Source organism: Salmo salar, chromosome 04 (genome assembly GCF_965601325.2).
Source record: "Salmo salar chromosome 04, fSalSal1, whole genome shotgun sequence".
Taxonomy (NCBI): Eukaryota; Metazoa; Chordata; class Actinopteri; order Salmoniformes; family Salmonidae; genus Salmo; species Salmo salar.
The window spans coordinates 5,788,050-5,805,927 of record NC_138294.1 but is presented as its reverse complement, the minus strand read 5'-3'; the positions used below and the strand labels follow the sequence as shown (position 1 = coordinate 5,805,927).

General features: G+C 49.1%; 1 protein-coding gene across 1 annotated transcript; it reads right to left on the bottom strand.

The window, feature by feature from the left end:
* Nucleotides 1-229: 229 nt before the first annotated feature.
* On the bottom strand, nucleotides 230-5,932 carry LOC106594592 (CD5 antigen-like). The gene is made up of 5 exons (XM_082973884.1): nucleotides 5,832-5,932; nucleotides 2,329-2,358; nucleotides 1,766-2,095; nucleotides 1,265-1,570; nucleotides 230-1,139 (listed from the first exon to the last, which is right to left on the bottom strand). Exons 1-5 carry the CDS (start codon nucleotides 5,872-5,874, stop codon nucleotides 826-828), a joined length of 1,023 nt encoding a protein of 340 aa, XP_082830010.1. The 5' UTR covers nucleotides 5,875-5,932; the 3' UTR covers nucleotides 230-825.
* Between the last annotated feature and the right edge of the window lie 11,946 nt (nucleotides 5,933-17,878).

Here is a 17,878-nt window from a genome sequence, read left to right as displayed (position 1 = left end):
CTCTCTGAATGTCTTTACCTTGTAGTACAGGTAGGAGGCGGTGATGGCTGTCAGTAGGATCAGCAGCACTACAACGTGTCTGACGATGAAGGCTGGCAGAGGAGAGGCTGCAAAAACAGAAAACACCTTTGATGAAGGGGACTGATCATCATCATCATCATCACATAGATCTGTGGGAAATCTGTCAATGACAAAGTTACAAGTCTGGTTCATGTTCAGTTACCTGTGACGGTGAGGGAGAGGAGCTCGCTCTCAGAGGAGAAGTTATGAGAGAAAACATAATTGTCATAAACACAGCGGTAGTTCCCTTGATGGGAGTCATCTGCAGCAGGGAAGAGGAAGGCAGCAGAGTGATTGACAGCTGGCTGGGTCTGGGTTCTGTTGGAGCCGGTGAACGTGAGGAGGAAGGAGCCTCCTGGGTGCTGTGGCTGAGTGGAGCAGGTGATGGTGAAGTTGTAGCCTCTGAACATCTCGGGCCCCTGGGGGCCCCTGGAGACCCCTCCCATTGAGTCAGTCAGGGAGATATCAGGCTGGACCAGGAGATCTGTGAACAATAAAAGAGAACAAGAACAAACCTCTTCAACTAGTTTCCTGTAGATATGACAATAACATCAGCATGTAACAGTGGTAGCCACCCTCCCTCACAGGGCAACATGAGTAGTGGGCCTACAGTCACTGAGACAACATCTGTTGATATCAGGCTTCAGCAGGACATCTGGAACGAGAGGAGAGATAAAGAAAACGTAGCTCCTCAACTACTTTCCCTCGTTTGAGATTTGACAATAACATGACATGTGACAGAGGAAGTTGTACGAATGAAGGAAATCAGTTGAATGTAATTATAAAATCTTTTTTATTACTTGAGCAGATCACTGTGAGTCCAGGATAGAGATCATATCTTCTTCTACACTCCCCCAGTGAAGACTCAGGACCATCACAGTGAACTCCAAACCTTCTAGTGGTGTTTCCAGGTAGAACTGAAACAGTGGAGCCACAACCCAGCTGTCTACACACTACTGCAGCTACATCCTCCTGGTCCCAGTCCTCAGCTCCCACGGTCCTCCACTCTCCCTGGTCGTACCGCTCCACTCCACCAGCACAGCGACTGCCTCCTCTCACCAGCCTCACATCGTCAGGCTCTGAGAAAAGAAAAGAGATAGACAGTAATCTTACTATTTTCTCACTAAAACACACCTATATTGTCTCTCATATTCTTCACTCCAGGTGAGAAACAATGTCGATTGAGTGACAAACTGTTTCTTACCTGAGCAGGTGAGTCCAACAGCATTACCAGGTAGGCAGGTGTTGTGTTTTCTGTCTGAGGTGTCACAGTCCAGGAGAAGGGACTCTTTGCCTTTACACTGCAACTCTTTATCCCAGGTCTGACCCTCACCTTCTCCATAGAGCCCCCCCTGTAGAGCTGCAGGAGCCCCACAGCCAAGCTCCCTACAGACTACCTCTGCATCCTGCCGGTCAAAGTCAGCTTCACACACTGAGGCCCAGGACTGATTGGACTTCACCTCCACTCTCCCAGAGCAGAGACCAGCTCCGTCCACAAGCCTCACAGACTCTGGAGAAAAAGACTTTGCTTGAACATTCAATCAGTTTTGTTGATGACACTGTCAAGGACTAAATCCAAATATAATGTTTAAATACATCTAACATCTCTCCCTCTATTTAAATGAAATAAAAAACACATAAAACATGATACATGGTAATATTGTATAATGTAGAAATAAATCTCTCAATATGACCAGTCTCTTACCTGAACAGGTCACACGATGATAATATTCACCTTCACAGTCACCAGGAAGTACTCCTACTAAGATACCAGGTATGCCTTTTATGATGACACACTCTCTAATAGAAGACTCATTTCCCTTGCAACTAAATAGTGTGACTCCTCTTCCATCTTCAATCAGAGGTCCACTTGATTCAGCTACAGGATTCCCACAGTCCAGCTGTCTACACACAACCTTAACCTCTCTCATGCTCTGCCACCAAAAACATAGACCTGACCACTCTCCTTCATAGAAAACTTCCACTGTCCCAGAACAGGAAGTGGTCCCATTCACCAGTCTGACTGAGAGTTCAGCTGTAAAACAGCAGAGAGGAAAACACACAGTGGTGAGGACAGATGATGACAGTGGTTCTAACAGCAGTAGTGCTTTGTGGTTGACAAGTATTAGTAGTTCCATAAAACAGTACTTGTTATTGGGGTTTTAGATTGGTTTGTATGGACACATGAATTGTCTTCATGTGTTGGATAATAAAGTTGACGAATATTGAACTGCTAAAATCACTGTAGATTTATACTCTTATACCTACCTGGTGGACTGACACTTTGAGCCTGGAGATCTGAGGAGAAAGAGAGGGAACGAGACAGAGAGAGAGAGAGGGAGAGAGAGAGAGAGAGAGAGAAAGAGAGGGAAAGAGAGAGAGAGAAGAGAGAGAGAGAAAGAGAGGGAAGAGAGAGAGAGAGAGAGAAAGAGAGGAGAAGAGAGACGAGAGTAGAGAGAGAGAAAGAGAGAGAGAGAGAGAGAGAGAGAGAAAGAGAGGGAAAGAGAAGAGAGAGAGAGAGGGAAAGAGAGGGAAAGAGAGAGAGAGAGAGAGAGAGAAGAGAGAGGGAATAGAGACAGAGAGATAGAGAGGGAAGAGAGAGAGAGAGAGAGAGAGAGAGAAGAGAGAAACAAAGGAGAAAGGGAGGAGTCAGAGGAAGAGAGAGAGACAGAGGTTAAATGAACATCAACATGACCTTCCATGATGTGATGGGGAAGACAGGCTTATCGTTGGTACGGTGCAACAACACCCATGTGTTCTCACACTATATATACAAAAGTATGTGGACACCCCTTCAAAATTAGTGGATTTTATTTCAGCCAAACCCGTTCTTGACAGGTGGATGAAATCAAGCACACAGCCATGCAATATTGGTTGTAGAATGGCCTTACTGAAGAGCTCAGTGACTTTCAACATGGCACCATCACAGGATGCCACCTTTCCAACAAGTCAGTTTGTCAAAATTCTGCCCTACTAGAGCTGCCCCCCGGGTCAACTGTAAGTGCTGTTATTGTGAAGTGGAAACTTCTAGGAGCAACAACGGCTCAACCGTGAAGTGGTAGGCCTCACACGCTCACAGAACGGGACCTCCGAGTGCTGAATCGCGTAGTGCGTAAAAAAATGGTCTGTCCTCGGTCGCAACACTCACTACCGGTTTCCAAACTGCCTCTGGAAGCAACTTCAGCACGAGAACTGTTCGTCGGGAGCTTCATGAAATGGGTTTCCATGGCAAAGCAGCCGCACACAAGCCTAAGATCACCATGGTCAATGCCAAGCGTCAGCTGGAGTGGTGTAAAGCTCGGATAACAGGAGAACACAACCTGCCGAATGCTTAATGCCAACTGTAAGGTTTGGTGGAGGAGGAAAAATGGTCTGACGCTGTTTTTCATAGTTTGGGCTATGCCCCTTAGTTTCAGTGAAGGGGAAATATAATTGCTACAGCATACATTGCCAAACTAGACAATCTTGTGCTTCCAACTGTGTGGCAACAGTTTGGGAAAGTCCTTTCCTGTTTTCCGCATGACAATTTCCCCGTGCAAAAAAAGGCGAGGTCCAAACAGAATTGGTTTGTCGAGATCGGTGTGGAAGAACTTGACTGGCCTGCACAGAGCGCTAACCTCAACCCCCATCAAACACCTTTGGGATGATTTGGAAATGCAGACTGCGAGCCGGGCCTAATCGCCCAACCTCACTAATGCTCTTGTGGCTGAATGGAAGCAAGTCCCTGGTTTAACGATCGTCTGTTGAAGAAGGGGACCAAAGCGCAGCTTTGACGACCCAGGTGAGTGTTCATTATACTATTTAATGATGAGAAACACTTTAACAAAAGAAACAAACGAAAGCCAATAGTTATGTCAGGTCACAATGTACAAAAACAGAAAATAACTACCCACAACAACCCTGTGGGAAAAGGCTACCCAAGTATGGCTCCCAATCAGAGACAACGACAGACAGCTGTCCCTGATTGAGAACCATACCCGGCTAAAACAAAGAAATATCAAAACATAGAAAAAAGGACATAGAATGCCCACCCTAGTCACAAGCTGGCCTAACACAAAATAGAGAATAAAAACCTCTCTATGGCCAGGGCGTGACACCCGCAGCAATGTTCCAACATCTAGTGGAAAGCCTTCCCAGAAGAGTGGAGGCTGTTATAGCAGCAATGTTCCAACATCTAGTGGAAAGCCTTCCCAGAAGAGAGGAGGCTGTTATAGCAGCAATGTTCCAACATCTAGTGGAAAGCCTTCCCAGAAGAGTGGAGGCTGTTATAGCAGCAATGTTCCAACATCTAGTGGAAAGCCTTCCCAGAAGAGTGGAGGCTGTTATAGCAGCAATGTTCCAACATCTAGTGGAAAGCCTTCCCAGAAGAGTGGAGGCTGTTATAGCAGCAATGATCGCAACATCTAGTGGAAAGCCTTCCCAGAAGAGTGGAGGCTGTTATAGCAGCAATGTTCCAACATCTAGTGGAAAGTCTTCCCAGAAGAGAGGAGGCTGTTATAGCAGCAAAGGGGGGAACCCACTCCATATTAATGCCCATGATTTGGGAATGAGATGTTAGATGAGCAGGTGTCCACATACTTTTGGTCAGGTAGTGTACATTCCCCTTCAATGGAAATGTGTAACTCTCTTAGCCAATGAGTTTATATCTAATTTAATACATTTGATTTGGTCTGTTTTTTTTTTTAAATCATTAATTTCAGAGGTCGGAGTCAAGCCGAGCAGGACCAAGAGTGGGAAAAGGTTACTGGTCGTGATGACGTCACTGGTGAGAAGTCAGTAATGAAAAGATATTCAGTTGACTGCATGTTAGTCTGTCAGCCCCTCTCTCTGTTCTCTCTCCCTCTCTCCCTCCAAGTCTTTCTCTCCCCGCCCTCAATCTCTCTCTCTCTCTTCTCTCTGTTCTCTCTCCCTCTCTCCCTCCAAGTCTTTCTCTCCCCGCCCTCAATCTCTCTCTCTCTCTCCTCTCTGTTCCTCCCTCTCCCCCCAAGTCTTTCTCTCCCCGCCCTCAATCTCTCTCTCTCTCTTCTCTCTGTTCTCTGTCCCTCTCTCCCTCCAAGTCTTTCTCTCCCCGCCCTCAATCTCTCTCTCTCTCTTCTCTCTGTTCTCTGTCCCTCTCTCCCTCCAAGTCTTTCTCTCCCCGCCCTCAATCTCTCTCTCTCTCCTCTCTGTTCTCTCTCCCTCCAAGTCTTTCTCTCCCCGCCCTCAATCTCTCTCTCTCTCCTCTCTGTTCTCTCTCCCTCCAAGTCTTTCTCTCCCCGCCCTCAATCTCTCTCTCTCTCTTCTCTCTGTTCTCTCTCCCTCTCTCCCTCCAAGTCTTTCTCTCCCCGCCCTCAATCTCTCTCTCTCTCTTCCTGACATATAGTGTTGGAGCTGTTGATCTTGACTCAGGTAACAGACCTCTAGCATCTACACCCCTCCCTTCTCCTGCTCTAACATAACACCAATATTAAATATAATACATCATTCTCATTCATTTACATAGAGACATATACAATCAGTATATTGACACGCTGAATACACAACAGTCAGATGCATGACACCATCACAACTTAACTGACATTAGTGCCTGTCCCCAGATGGACAGTAGGGCTACAGTAAAGTACATTTACAGGTGATCACATCATTGTCCTTCTTTGAGACACATTTCTCCTGTCTGCTTCCAGTTTCATGTTCTTTTGCTACCCCTGCAAATTATCATATATCTTAAAATATCAAAACATATCTCAGTAACTGTCACAAGTGTTATATCAGTATAACAGCATCCTTCCTACCTGTGCTCCAGAACAGGATAATCAATATCACTGCAGGTATCATATCTGTCTCTAACTGGGGCTCCACTGAGCTATACCAGCCTACTGTCTTGGAGAGTGGACTGAAGAGTGGGAAATGCTGCTAGACTATATGACTTCTATGTCATTAGTTCATTAGGTCATTGATGTGAGATAAACTTCTCAGCAACTTATCTTAGATCAGTGGTTGAACACACTACAGCAAACTGAAAAACTCCACAGGAAACTGCTGACAGAGCAGCAACGTTTCACACAGTGTGTGCTATAATATCACCTCTAACTTTCTACAGCTTGAGTTCACCTCTTATAGAATATTGGCTTAAATGTTCCAGCACCTAAATATAAACAGTACCAGCACCCAAAATGAGTACTGATCAGGCCTCATGTTAGAGCAGGAGAAGGGGAGGGGGGATGTGGTGTAGAAGCTAGAGGTCTGTTACCCAAGTCAACTCAACAGGTCTGATGCTGTATGTCAGGGTCAGGCTGGGCCGGGCCAAGAGAGGAAAACGGTTACTAGTTATGATGACATCACTGGTAAAGAAGTCAGTGATAAAATGATATTCTCGCTCTAACCCCTTCCTCACCTTCCCTCCCCTCTCTCTGGTTCTGACCATTACTCTCCCCTCCCTCCCTCCCTCCCTCCCTCCCTCCCTCCCTCCCTCCCTCCCTCCCTCCCTCCCTCCCCTCTCTCTGGTTCTGACCATTACTCTCCCCTCCCTCCCTCCCTCCCTCCCTCCCTCCCTCCCTCCCTCCCTCCCTCCCTCCCTCCCCTCTCTCTGGTTCTGACCATTACTCTCCCCTCCCTCCCTCCCTCCCTCCCTCCCTCCCTCCCTCCCTCCCTCCCTCCCTCCCTCCCTCCCTCGCCTCTCTCTGGTTCTGACCATTACTCTCTCCTCCCTCCCTCCCTCCCTCCCTCCCTCCCTCCCTCCCTCCCTCCCTCCCTCCCTCCCTCCCTCCCCTCTCTCTGGTTCTGACCATTACTCTCCCCTCCCTCCCTCCCTCCCTCCCTCCCTCCCTCCCTCCCTCCCTCCCTCCCTCCCTCCCTCCCTCCCTCCCTCCCTCCCTCCCTCCCTCCCCTCTCTCTGGTTCTGACCATTACTCTCCCCTCCCTCCCTCCCTCCCTCCCTCCCTCCCTCCCTCCCTCCCTCCCTCCCTCCCTCCCTCCCTCCCCCCTCCCTCCCTCCCTCAATCCCCTCTCTCTGGTTCTGACCATTACTCTCTCCTCCCTCCCTCCCTCCCTCCCTCCCTCCCTCCCTCCCTCCCTCCCTCCCTCCCTCCCTCCCTCCCTCCCCTCTCTCTGGTTCTGACCATTACTCTCTCCTCCCTCCCTCCCTCCCTCCCCTCTCTCTGGTTCTGACCATTACTCTCCCCTCCCTCCCTCCCTCCCTCCCTCCCCCTCCCTCCCTCCCTCCCTCCCCTCCCTCCCTCCCTCCCTCAATCCCCTCTCTCTGGTTCTGACCATTACTCTCTCCTCCCTCCCTCCCTCCCTCCCTCCCTCCCTCCCTCCCTCCCTCCCTCCCTCCCTCCCTCCCTCCCCTCCCTCCGTTCTGCCTTACTCTCTCCTCCCTCCCTCCCTCCCTCCCCTCTCTCTGGTTCTGACCATTACTCTCCCTCCCTCCCTCCCTCCCTCCCTCCCTCCCTCCCTCCCTCCCTCCCTCCCTCCCCTCTCTCTGGTTCTGACCATTACCTCCCCTCCCTCCCTCCCTCCCTCCCTCCCTCCCTCCCTCCCTCCCTCCCTCCCTCCCTCCCTCCCTCCCCTCTCTCTGGTTCTGACCATTACTCTCCCCTCCCTCCCTCCCTCCCTCCCTCCCTCCCTCCCTCCCTCCCTCCCTCCCTCCCTCCCTCCCTCCCTCCCTCCCTCCCCTCTCTCTGGTTCTGACCATTACTCTCCCCTCCCTCCCTCCCTCCCTCCCTCCCTCCCTCCCTCCCTCCCTCCCTCCCTCCCTCCCTCCCTCCCTCCCCTCTCTCTGGTTCTGACCATTACTCTCCCCTCCCTCCCTCCCTCCCTCCCTCCCTCCCTCCCTCCTCCCTCCCTCCCTCCCTCCCTCCCCCTCTCTCTGGTTCTGACCATTACTCTCCCCTCCCTCCCTCCCTCCCTCCCTCCCTCCCTCCCTCCCTCCCTCCCTCCCTCCCCTCTCTCTTCTCCCTTCCCTCCCTCCCTCCCTCCCTCCCTCCCTCCCTCCCTCCCTCCCTCCCTCTCTCGGTTCTGACCATTACTCTCCCCTCCCTCCCTCCCTCCCTCCCTCCCCCCCTCCCCTCTCTCTGGTTCTGACCATTACTCTCTCCTCCCTCCCTCCCTCCCTCCCCTCTCTCTGGTTCTGACCATTACTCTCTCCTCCCTCCCTCCCTCCCTCCCTCCCTCCCTCCCTCCCTCCCTCCCTCCCTCCCTCCCTCCCTCGGTTCTGACCTACCTCCCTCCCTCCCTCCCTCCCTCCCTCCCTCCCTCCCTCCCTCCCTCCCTCCCTCCCTCCCTCCCTCCCTCCCTCCCCTCTCTCTGGTTCTGACCATTACTCTCTCCTCCCTCCCTCCCTCCCTCCCTCCCTCCCTCCCTCCCTCCCTCCCTCCCTCCCTCCCTCCCTCAATCCCCTCTCTCTGGTTCTGACCATTACTCTCTCCTCCCTCCCTCCCTCCCTCCCTCCCTCCCTGCTTCTAATACACATTATGTAAAGGGGAGGGAGAATGAGATAAGGAGATAGGGGAGAGGGGGAGAAGATGAGAAGAGGAGAGTGTGGAGAAGGATATATGAGACAGTTTGGACCAATGTAGCCTTGTGGTTGATTAAAAGACTCCCCCCCCCCATCCACAAAAGGGGACATATTATGTGGTTGATTAAAAAACCCTGGGGTCTAAAAAAACACTAGGGCTGAGAGGGCCCTAGTGGAGACGACTGGCTGAGAGGGCCCTAGTGGAGACGACTGGCTGAGAGGGCCCTAGTGGAGACGACTGGCTGAGAGGGCCCTAGTGGAGACGACTGGCTGAGAGGGCCCTAGTGGAGACGACTGGCTGAGAGGGCCCTAGTGGAGACGACTGGCTGAGAGGGCCCTAGTGGAGACGACTGGCTGAGAGGGCCCTAGTGGAGACGACTGGCTGAGAGGGCCCTAGTGGAGACGACTGGCTGAGAGGGCCCTAGTGGAGACGACTGGCTGAGAGGGCCCTAGTGGAGACGACTGGCTGAGAGGGCCCTAGTGGAGACGACTGGCTGAGAGGGCCCTAGTGGAGACGACTGGCTGAGAGGGCCCTAGTGGAGACTACTGGCTGAGAGGGCCCTAGTGGAGACGACTGGCTGAGAGGGCCCTAGTGGAGACGACTGGCTGAGAGGGCCCTAGTGGAGACGACTGGCTGAGAGGGCCCTAGTGGAGACGACTGGCTGAGAGGGTTCTAGTGGAGACGACTGGCTGAGAGGGCCCTAGTGGAGACGACTGGCTGAGAGGGCCCTAGTGGAGACGACTGGCTGAGAGGGTTCTAGTGGAGACGGCTGGCTGAGAGGGCCCTAGTGGAGACGACTGGCTGAGAGGGCCCTAGTGGAGACGACTGGCTGAGAGGGCCCTAGTGGAGATGACTGGCTGAGAGGGCCCTAGTGGAGCCAGCACCCAACACCCACCACCCAGCACACTCAGTACCCTCAGAACCCTCATTACCCAGCACCCCCAGCACCCAGCACCAGAACCCAGTACTCACCACCCAGCACCCACAACCCACCACCCAGCACCCACCACCCAGCACCCACCACCCACCACCAAGCACCCAGTAGCCTCAGCACCAACATTACCCAGCACCCTCAGCACCCAGTACCCTCAGTACCCTCAACATTTACACCCCTACTTCCCCCGGCTATGCTCCGTCTCCTCCCCCTCTCTTTCTCCACTACTATCTCCTCTGCCATCCCCACCCCCCCTCTCCTACCTCTCTCTCTGCTCATCTCTACTCCTCTCTACTGCCTCTCTCTCTCTCTCTCGCTCTCTCTCTCTCTCTCTGTCTCTCTCTCTCTCTCTCTCTCTCTCTCTCTCTCTTCCTGACATATAGCATCAGGCTTGTTGAGCTTGACTCAGGTCACAACAGAAAAAAGATCCCCAGATGGAGAATTATACTTACAGGTGATCACGTCATTGTCCTGCTTTTATGCAATTTTTCTCGTAAAAAAGCGATAATATTCTGACCGGGAATCTCCGTTTAGCTAAACAGAGGAAAGTAAACAAAGCTTTCGGTCGACGCGGGCACGCGCCTGAGTCTCACAGTACTGTAACCAGCCACTATCCAAACGCGCTACTTTTTTTCAGCCAGAGCTTGCAAAGCCATGATTCAGCTTTTTGCCGCCTTCTGAGAGCCCATGGGAGCCGTAGGAAGTGTCACGTAACAGCAGAGATCCCCTGTAATGGATAGAGATAATCAAGAAGGGCAAGAAATTGTCAGACAGGGCACTTCCTGTACAGAATCTTCTCAGGTTTTGGCCTGCCAAAGGAGTTCTGTTATACTCACAGACACCATTCAAACAGTTTTAGAAACTTTGGAGTGTTTTCTATCCAAAGCTAATAATTATATGCATATTCTAGTTTCTGGGCAGGAGTAATAATCAGATTAAATCGGGTACGTTTTTTATCCGGCTGTGAAAATACTGCCCCCTAGCCATGACAGGTTAAGTCATTTTACATAGACAAACACAGAATCATATGTGAGACAACAGCACCACCCAGTGGTCAAATCCCCACATTACACTAACAACACAGAATCATATGTGAGACAACAGCACCACCCTGTGGTCAAATCCCCAAATTACACTAACACACAGAATCAATTCAATTTGCTTAATTGGCATGACGTAACAATTGAACAGGCATTTCACTACACTCACATTAACATCTGCTAACCATACGACCAATAAAAATGTTATTTGATTTAGGAGTGCTGGTCTAGAATCAGTTTATTAGCCTTTTAGATAGTAATTAATAAAGATTTTATGGACAGATCCCAGATCAGCACTACTAGATTACTCACACACACACACACACACACACACACACACACACACACACACACACACACACACACACACACACACACACACACACACACACACACACACACTCCTTCTCAAAACCCATTGGAGGAGAAGGTCAGAGAGGAGGGACGTCTCGGGGTTTTTCTGACCTTTTGCGACAGCATGCCTTCTCCTGTTGGACACAACGTAAAATAATATTCAGAGTTATGAAGTTATGAAAACTGATTGTTTGGCAAATGTTGAACTTTTATAATATGGCTACTAATACTGGAAAAGCTAAATCAAAGTCCAAGTATACAGATTTTACGATATTCTTTCAGAAAAATGTAATAAGAATGAGAATGTACCTGGGTGACTTCACACTAAAAGTCTTGTAGTTTACTCATACTTCAAGTTATCCATCTGAAACTTTGCACATACACTGCTGCCATCTTGTGGACACTATTGGAATTACAACCAGAGTGATAGCTTTAACTGTGACCTTTCTCTTGCATTTCAAAGATGGTGGTAGAAAAATACCCGTTGTGTTTTTTTTCTTTGTATTTTCTTTTACCAGATCTATTGTGTTATATTCTTCTACATTCATTTCACATCTCCACAAACTTCAAAATGTTTCCTTTCAAATGGTACCAAGAATATGCATATCCTTGCTTCAGGGCCTGAGTTACAAGCAGTTAGATTTGAGTATGTCATTTAGGAGAACATTGATTAAAAAAAGGGTGTATCCCTATTAAACCCAGACGGGCCACACAACCACTCCCCTGAATAGCAGGCTACTGATTGCTTTGAAATGCTTGTAGTTAGCCACTGACGCCTTCCTAACCACTCATTGTTGAATTTGCAACTTGCTGTGTAATGTTTATGTCCAACGGCCGATGACCACCGATACGTTTTATCTATAATTTGTCTTCATATGACAACGACTAAAGAGGATTCGCCAGTAGATTGTCGACTTAATTCATGATGATGACTGCTAGCTAAGATTTTGAAAAGTATGATGTCGACATGATCCGCTGTAACGCCCCGGCCATAGAGAGGGGTTTCTGTTCTTTGTTTTGGTTAGGCCAGGGTGTTACATTGGGTGGGCGTTCTATGTTCCTTTCTCTATGTTTTTGATATTTCTTTGTTTTTTGGGCCGTGTGTGGCTCCCAATCAGGCACAGCTGTAGTTCGTTGTTGCTGATTGGGAGTCACACATAAAGGAGCCTGTTTTTCCTTTGGGGTTTTTTGTGGGTAATTGTTTTCCGTATGGCTTCTGTGCCTTATGGATAACTTTTTATGTTGCTTGTCATATTTTAGTGTTCAGTTTTCTCATTAAAATGAACGGACACTTACCACGCTGCATTTTGGCCTGATTTCTCTTCCCCTTCATCTGAGGACGACGAAGACAGCCGTTACATCCGTCCAATCAAAGCAACGGTAGATTTGATGTCATTTTTATCTGTGGCCCAATGACCTTGAGCCTTCTTGGATGGGCACTTCTAATGTAACTCTGTGGCAGCACCCAAAGGGGCTTGAATTTTCGAGCTCTACCTTTAGATTTGGCGGTGACGTAGTGTCCCGATGAGTGACAGAACACTGAGCCAATCACAGTGCAACGCTCTGTATTTTCCCGCTGGCCGCCCCACCACCACAGAAAGCACTGAGCTGGGCTGAATCACCTGTATTTTGGAGCTGCTTGACTCAAGAAAACAACAAGGATACCATGTTTATATGCAGCTTTATTAACGGAAATATCTTTTACATTGTTTATAAACTGATATGTGACACGTATTAATGCCAAAATAACATGCAAAACAGGGAACCCCCCCCCCCACAAATGCTATAAATGTGGGTCTCGAAACAGTTGGGTCTCTGCCCCACCTGCCCTGAATGACGAGTCGCCACTGGTTGTACAGCTGTAAACATGTATGATAATAATCCGATCTAGTTGGAAAAGGGTTCAACAGGTTCATGTTCTGAGAGCTACGAAGAAACGAACGAAATGGGAAAAGAAAATTATGCATCAGAACGTAACAAAACAATACAGAGAGACTGGTAGAATCCCACTGTAACAGAGACTGGTAGAATCCCACTGTAGCAGAGACTGGTAGAATCCCACTGTAACAGAGACTGGTAGAATCCCACTGCAGCAGAGACTGGTAGAATCCCACTGCAGCAGAGACTGGTAGAATCCCACTGTAACAGAGACTGGTAGAATCCCACTGCAGCAGAGACTGGTAGAATCCCACTGTAACAGTGACTGGTAGAATCCCACTGCAGCAGAGACTGGTAGAATCCCACTGTAACAGAGACTGGTAGAATCCCACTGCAGCAGAGACTGGTAGAATCCCACTGTAACAGTGACTGGTAGAATCCCACTGTAACAGAGACTGGTAGAATCCCACTGTAACAGAGACTGGTAGAATCCCACTGCAGCAGAGACTGGTAGAATCCCACTGTAACAGAGACTGGTAGAATCCCACTGTAACAGAGACTGGTAGAATCCCACTGTAACAGAGACTGGTAGAATCCCACTGTAACAGAGACTGGTAGAATCCCACTGCAGCAGAGACTGGTAGAATCCCACTGCAGCAGAGACTGGTAGAATCCCACTGTAACAGAGACTGGTAGAATCCCACTGTAACAGAGACTGGTAGAATCCCACTGCAGCAGAGACTGGTAGAATCCCACTGTAACAGAGACTGGTAGAATCCCACTGCAGCAGAGACTGGTAGAATCCCACTGTAACAGAGACTGGTAGAATCCCACTGTAACAGAGACTGGTAGAATCCCACTGCAACAGAGACTGGTAGAATCCCACTGCAGCAGAGACTGGTAGAATCCCACTGCAGCAGAGACTGGTAGAATCCCACTGTAACAGAGACTGGTAGAATCCCACTGCAGCAGAGACTGGTAGAATCCCACTGCAGCAGAGACTGGTAGAATCCCACTGTAACAGAGACAGGTAGAATCCCACTGCAGCAGAGACTGGTAGAATCCCACTGCAGCAGAGACTGGTAGAATCCCACTGTAACAGAGACTGGTAGAATCCCACTGCAGCAGAGACTGGTAGAATCCCACTGTAACAGAGACTGGTAGAATCCCACTGTAACAGAGACTGGTAGAATCCCACTGTAACAGAGACTGGTAGAATCCCACTGTAACAGAGACTGGTAGAATCCCACTGTAGCAGAGACTGGTAGAATCCCACTGTAGCAGAGACTGGTAGAATCCCACTGCAGCAGAGACTGGTAGAATCCCACTGTAACAGAGACTGGTAGAATCCCACTGTAACAGAGACTGGTAGAATCCCACTGCAGCAGAGACTGGTAGAATCCCACTGCAGCAGAGACTGGTAGGATCCCACTGTAACAGAGACTGGTAGAATCCCACTGCAGCAGAGACTGGTAGAATCCCACTGTAACAGAGACTGGTAGAATCCCACTGTAACAGAGACTGGTAGAATCCCACTGCAGCAGAGACTGGTAGAATCCCACTGTAACAGAGACTGGTAGAATCCCACTGTAACAGCGACTGGTAGAATCCCACTGCAGCAGAGACTGGTAGAATCCCACTGTAACAGAGACTGGTAGAATCCCACTGTAACAGAGACTGGTAGAATCCCACTGCAACAGAGACTGGTAGAATCCCACTGCAGCAGAGACTGGTAGAATCCCACTGTAACAGAGACTGGTAGAATCCCACTGCAGCAGAGACTGGTAGAATCCCACTGTAACAGAGACTGGTAGAATCCCACTGTAACAGAGACTGGTAGAATCCCACTGTAACAGAGACTGGTAGAATCCCACTGTAACAGAGACTGGTAGAATCCCACTGCAGCAGAGACTGGTAGAATCCCACTGTAACAGAGACTGGTAGAATCCCACTGCAGCAGAGACTGGTAGAATCCCACTGTAACAGAGACTGGTAGAATCCCACTGTAACAGAGACTGGTAGAATCCCACTGTAACAGAGACTGGTAGAATCCCACTGTAACAGAGACTGGTAGAATCCCACTGTAACAGAGACTGGTAGAATCCCACTGCAGCAGAGACTGGTAGAATCCAACTGTAACAGAGACTGGTAGAATCTCACTGTAGCAGAGACTGGTAGAATCCCACTGCAGCAGAGACTGGTAGAATCCCACTGTAACAGAGACTGGTAGAATCCCACTGCAGCAGAGACTGGTAGAATCCCACTGTATTAGAGACTGGTAGAATCCCACTGTAGCAGAGACTGTTAGAATCCCACTGCAGCAGAGACTGGTAGAATCCCACTGTAGCAGTGACTGGTAGAATCCCACTGTAACAGTGACTGGTAGAATCCCACTGTAGCAGTGACTGGTAGAATCTCACTGTAGCAGAGACTGGTAGAATCCCACTGTAACAGAGACTGGTAGAATCCCACTGTAACAGAGACTGGTAGAATCCCACTGTAACAGAGACTGGTAGAATCCCACTGTAACAGAGACTGGTAGAATCCCACTGTAACAGAGACTGGTAGAATCCCACTGTAACAGAGACTGGTAGAATCCCACTGTAACAGAGACTGGTAGAATCCCACTGCAGCAGAGACTGGTAGAATCCCACTGTAACAGAGACTGGTAGAATCCCACTGCAGCAGAGACTGGTAGAATCCCACTGCAGCAGAGACTGGTAGAATCCCACTGTAACAGAGACTGGTAGAATCCCACTGTAACAGAGACTGGTAGAATCTCACTGTAGCAGAGACTGGTAGAATCCCACTGTAACAGTGACTGGTAGAATCTCACTGTAGCAGAGACTGGTAGAATCTCACTGTAGCACAGACTGGTAGAATCCCACTGCAGCAGAGACTGGTAGAATCCCACTGTAACAGTGACTGGTAGAATCCCACTGTAGCAGAGACTGGTAGAATCTCACTGTAGCAGAGACTGGTAGAATCCCACTGTAACAGAGACTGGTAGAATCCCACTGTAACAGAGACTGGTAGAATCCCACTGTAACCGAGACTGGTAGAATCCCACTGTAACAGAGACTGGTAGAATCCCACTGCAGCAGAGACTGGTAGAATCCCACTGTAACAGAGACTGGTAGAATCCCACTGCAGCAGAGACTGGTAGAATCCCACTGTAACAGAGACTGGTAGAATCCCACTGTAACAGAGACTGGTAGAATCCCACTGCAGCAGAGACTGGTAGAATCCCACTGTAACAGAGACTGGTAGAATCCCACTGTAACAGAGACTGGTAGAATCCCACTGTAACAGAGACTGGTAGAATCCCACTGTAACAGAGACTGGTAGAATCCCACTGTAACAGAGACTGGTAGAATCCCACTGCAGCAGAGACTGGTAGAATCCCACTGTAACAGAGACTGGTAGAATCCCACTGCAGCAGAGACTGGTAGAATCCCACTGTAACAGAGACTGTTAGAATCCCACTGTAACAGAGACTGTTAGAATCCCACTGTAACAGAGACTGGTAGAATCTCACTGTAGCAGAGACTGGTAGAATCCCACTGTAACAGAGACTGGTAGAATCCCACTGTAACAGAGACTGGTAGAATCCCACTGCAGCACTGTCAGACCCAGCCCTAGTGTTACTGATAACAGACCCTAGTGTTACTGACAACAGACCCTAGTGTTACTGATAACAGACCCAGCCCTAGTGTTACTGACAACAGACCCTAGTGTTACTGATAACAGACCCTAGTGTTACTGATAACAGACCCTAGTGTTACTGATAACAGACCCTAGTGTTACTGACAACAGACCCTAGTGTTACTGACAACAGACCCAGCCCTAGTGTTACTGATAACAGACCCTAGTGTTACTGATAACAGACCCTAGTGTTACTGACAACAGACCCCAGCCTTAGTGTTACTGATAACAGACCCTAGTGTTACTGACAACAGACCCCAGCCCTAGTGTTACTGATAACAGACCCTAGTGTTACTGATAACAGACCCTAGTGTTACTGATAACAGACCCTAGTGTTACTGACAACAGACCCTAGTGTTACTGACAACAGACCCTAGTGTTACTGATAACAGATCCTAGTGTTACTGACAACAGACCCTAGTGTTACTGACAACAGACCCTAGTGTTACTGACAACAGACCCAGCCCTAGTGTTACTGACAACAGACAAAGCCCTAGTGTTACTGACAACAGACCCAGCCCTAGTGTTACTGATAACAGACCCTAGTGTTACTGACAACAGACCCTATTGTTACTGATAACAGACCCAGCCCTAGTGTTACTGACAACAGACAAAGCCCTAGTGTTTCTGACAACAGACCCAGCCCTAGTGTTACTGATAACAGACCCTAGTGTTACTGACAACAGACCCGAGTGTTACTGATAACAGACCCTAGTGTTACTGACAACAGACCCTAGTGTTACTGACAACAGACCCAGCCCTATTGTTACTGATAACAGACCCTAGTGTTACTGACAACAGACCCTAGTGTTACTGACAACAAACCCAGCCCTAGTGTTACTGACAACAGACCCTAGTGTTACTGATAACAGACTCTAGTGTAACTGATAACAGACCCTAGTGTTACTGACAACAGACCCTAGTGTTACTGACAACAGACCCTAGTGTTACTGACAACAGACCCAGTCCTAGTGTTACTGATAACAGACCCTAGTGTTACTGTAAACAGACCCAGCCCTAGTGTTACTGATAACAGACCCTAGTGTTACTGATAACAGACCCAGCCCTAGTGTTACTGACAACAGACCCTAGTGTTACTGATAACAGACCCTAGTGTTACTGATAACAGACCCAGCCCTAGTGTTACTGACAACAGACCCTAGTGTTACTGACAACAGACCCAGCCATAGTGTTACTGACAACAGACCCTAGTGTTACTGATAACAGACCCTAGTGTTACTGACAACAGACCCTAGTGTTACTGACAACAGACCCTAGTGTTACTGATAACAGACCCTAGTGTTACTGACAACAGACCCTAGTGTTACTGACAACAGACCCAGCCCTAGTGTTACTGACAACAGACCCTAGTGTTACTGACAACAGACCCAGCCCTAGTGTTACTGATAACA

What these genes read in the sequence shown, in the direction of transcription:
- LOC106594592 (XM_082973884.1), bottom strand. Translation starts at nt 5,874, where the DNA reads ATGATACCTGCAGTGATATTGATTATCCTGTTCTGGAGCACAG. An exon ending in TCATCGTGTGACCTGTTCAG is followed by an intron (nt 1,571 to 1,765) that starts GTAAGAGACTGG and finishes CTTTTTCTCCAG; the next exon opens with AGTCTGTGAGGCTTGTGGAC. An exon ending in TGTTGGACTCACCTGCTCAG is followed by an intron (nt 1,140 to 1,264) that starts GTAAGAAACAGT and finishes TTCTTTTCTCAG; the next exon opens with AGCCTGACGATGTGAGGCTG.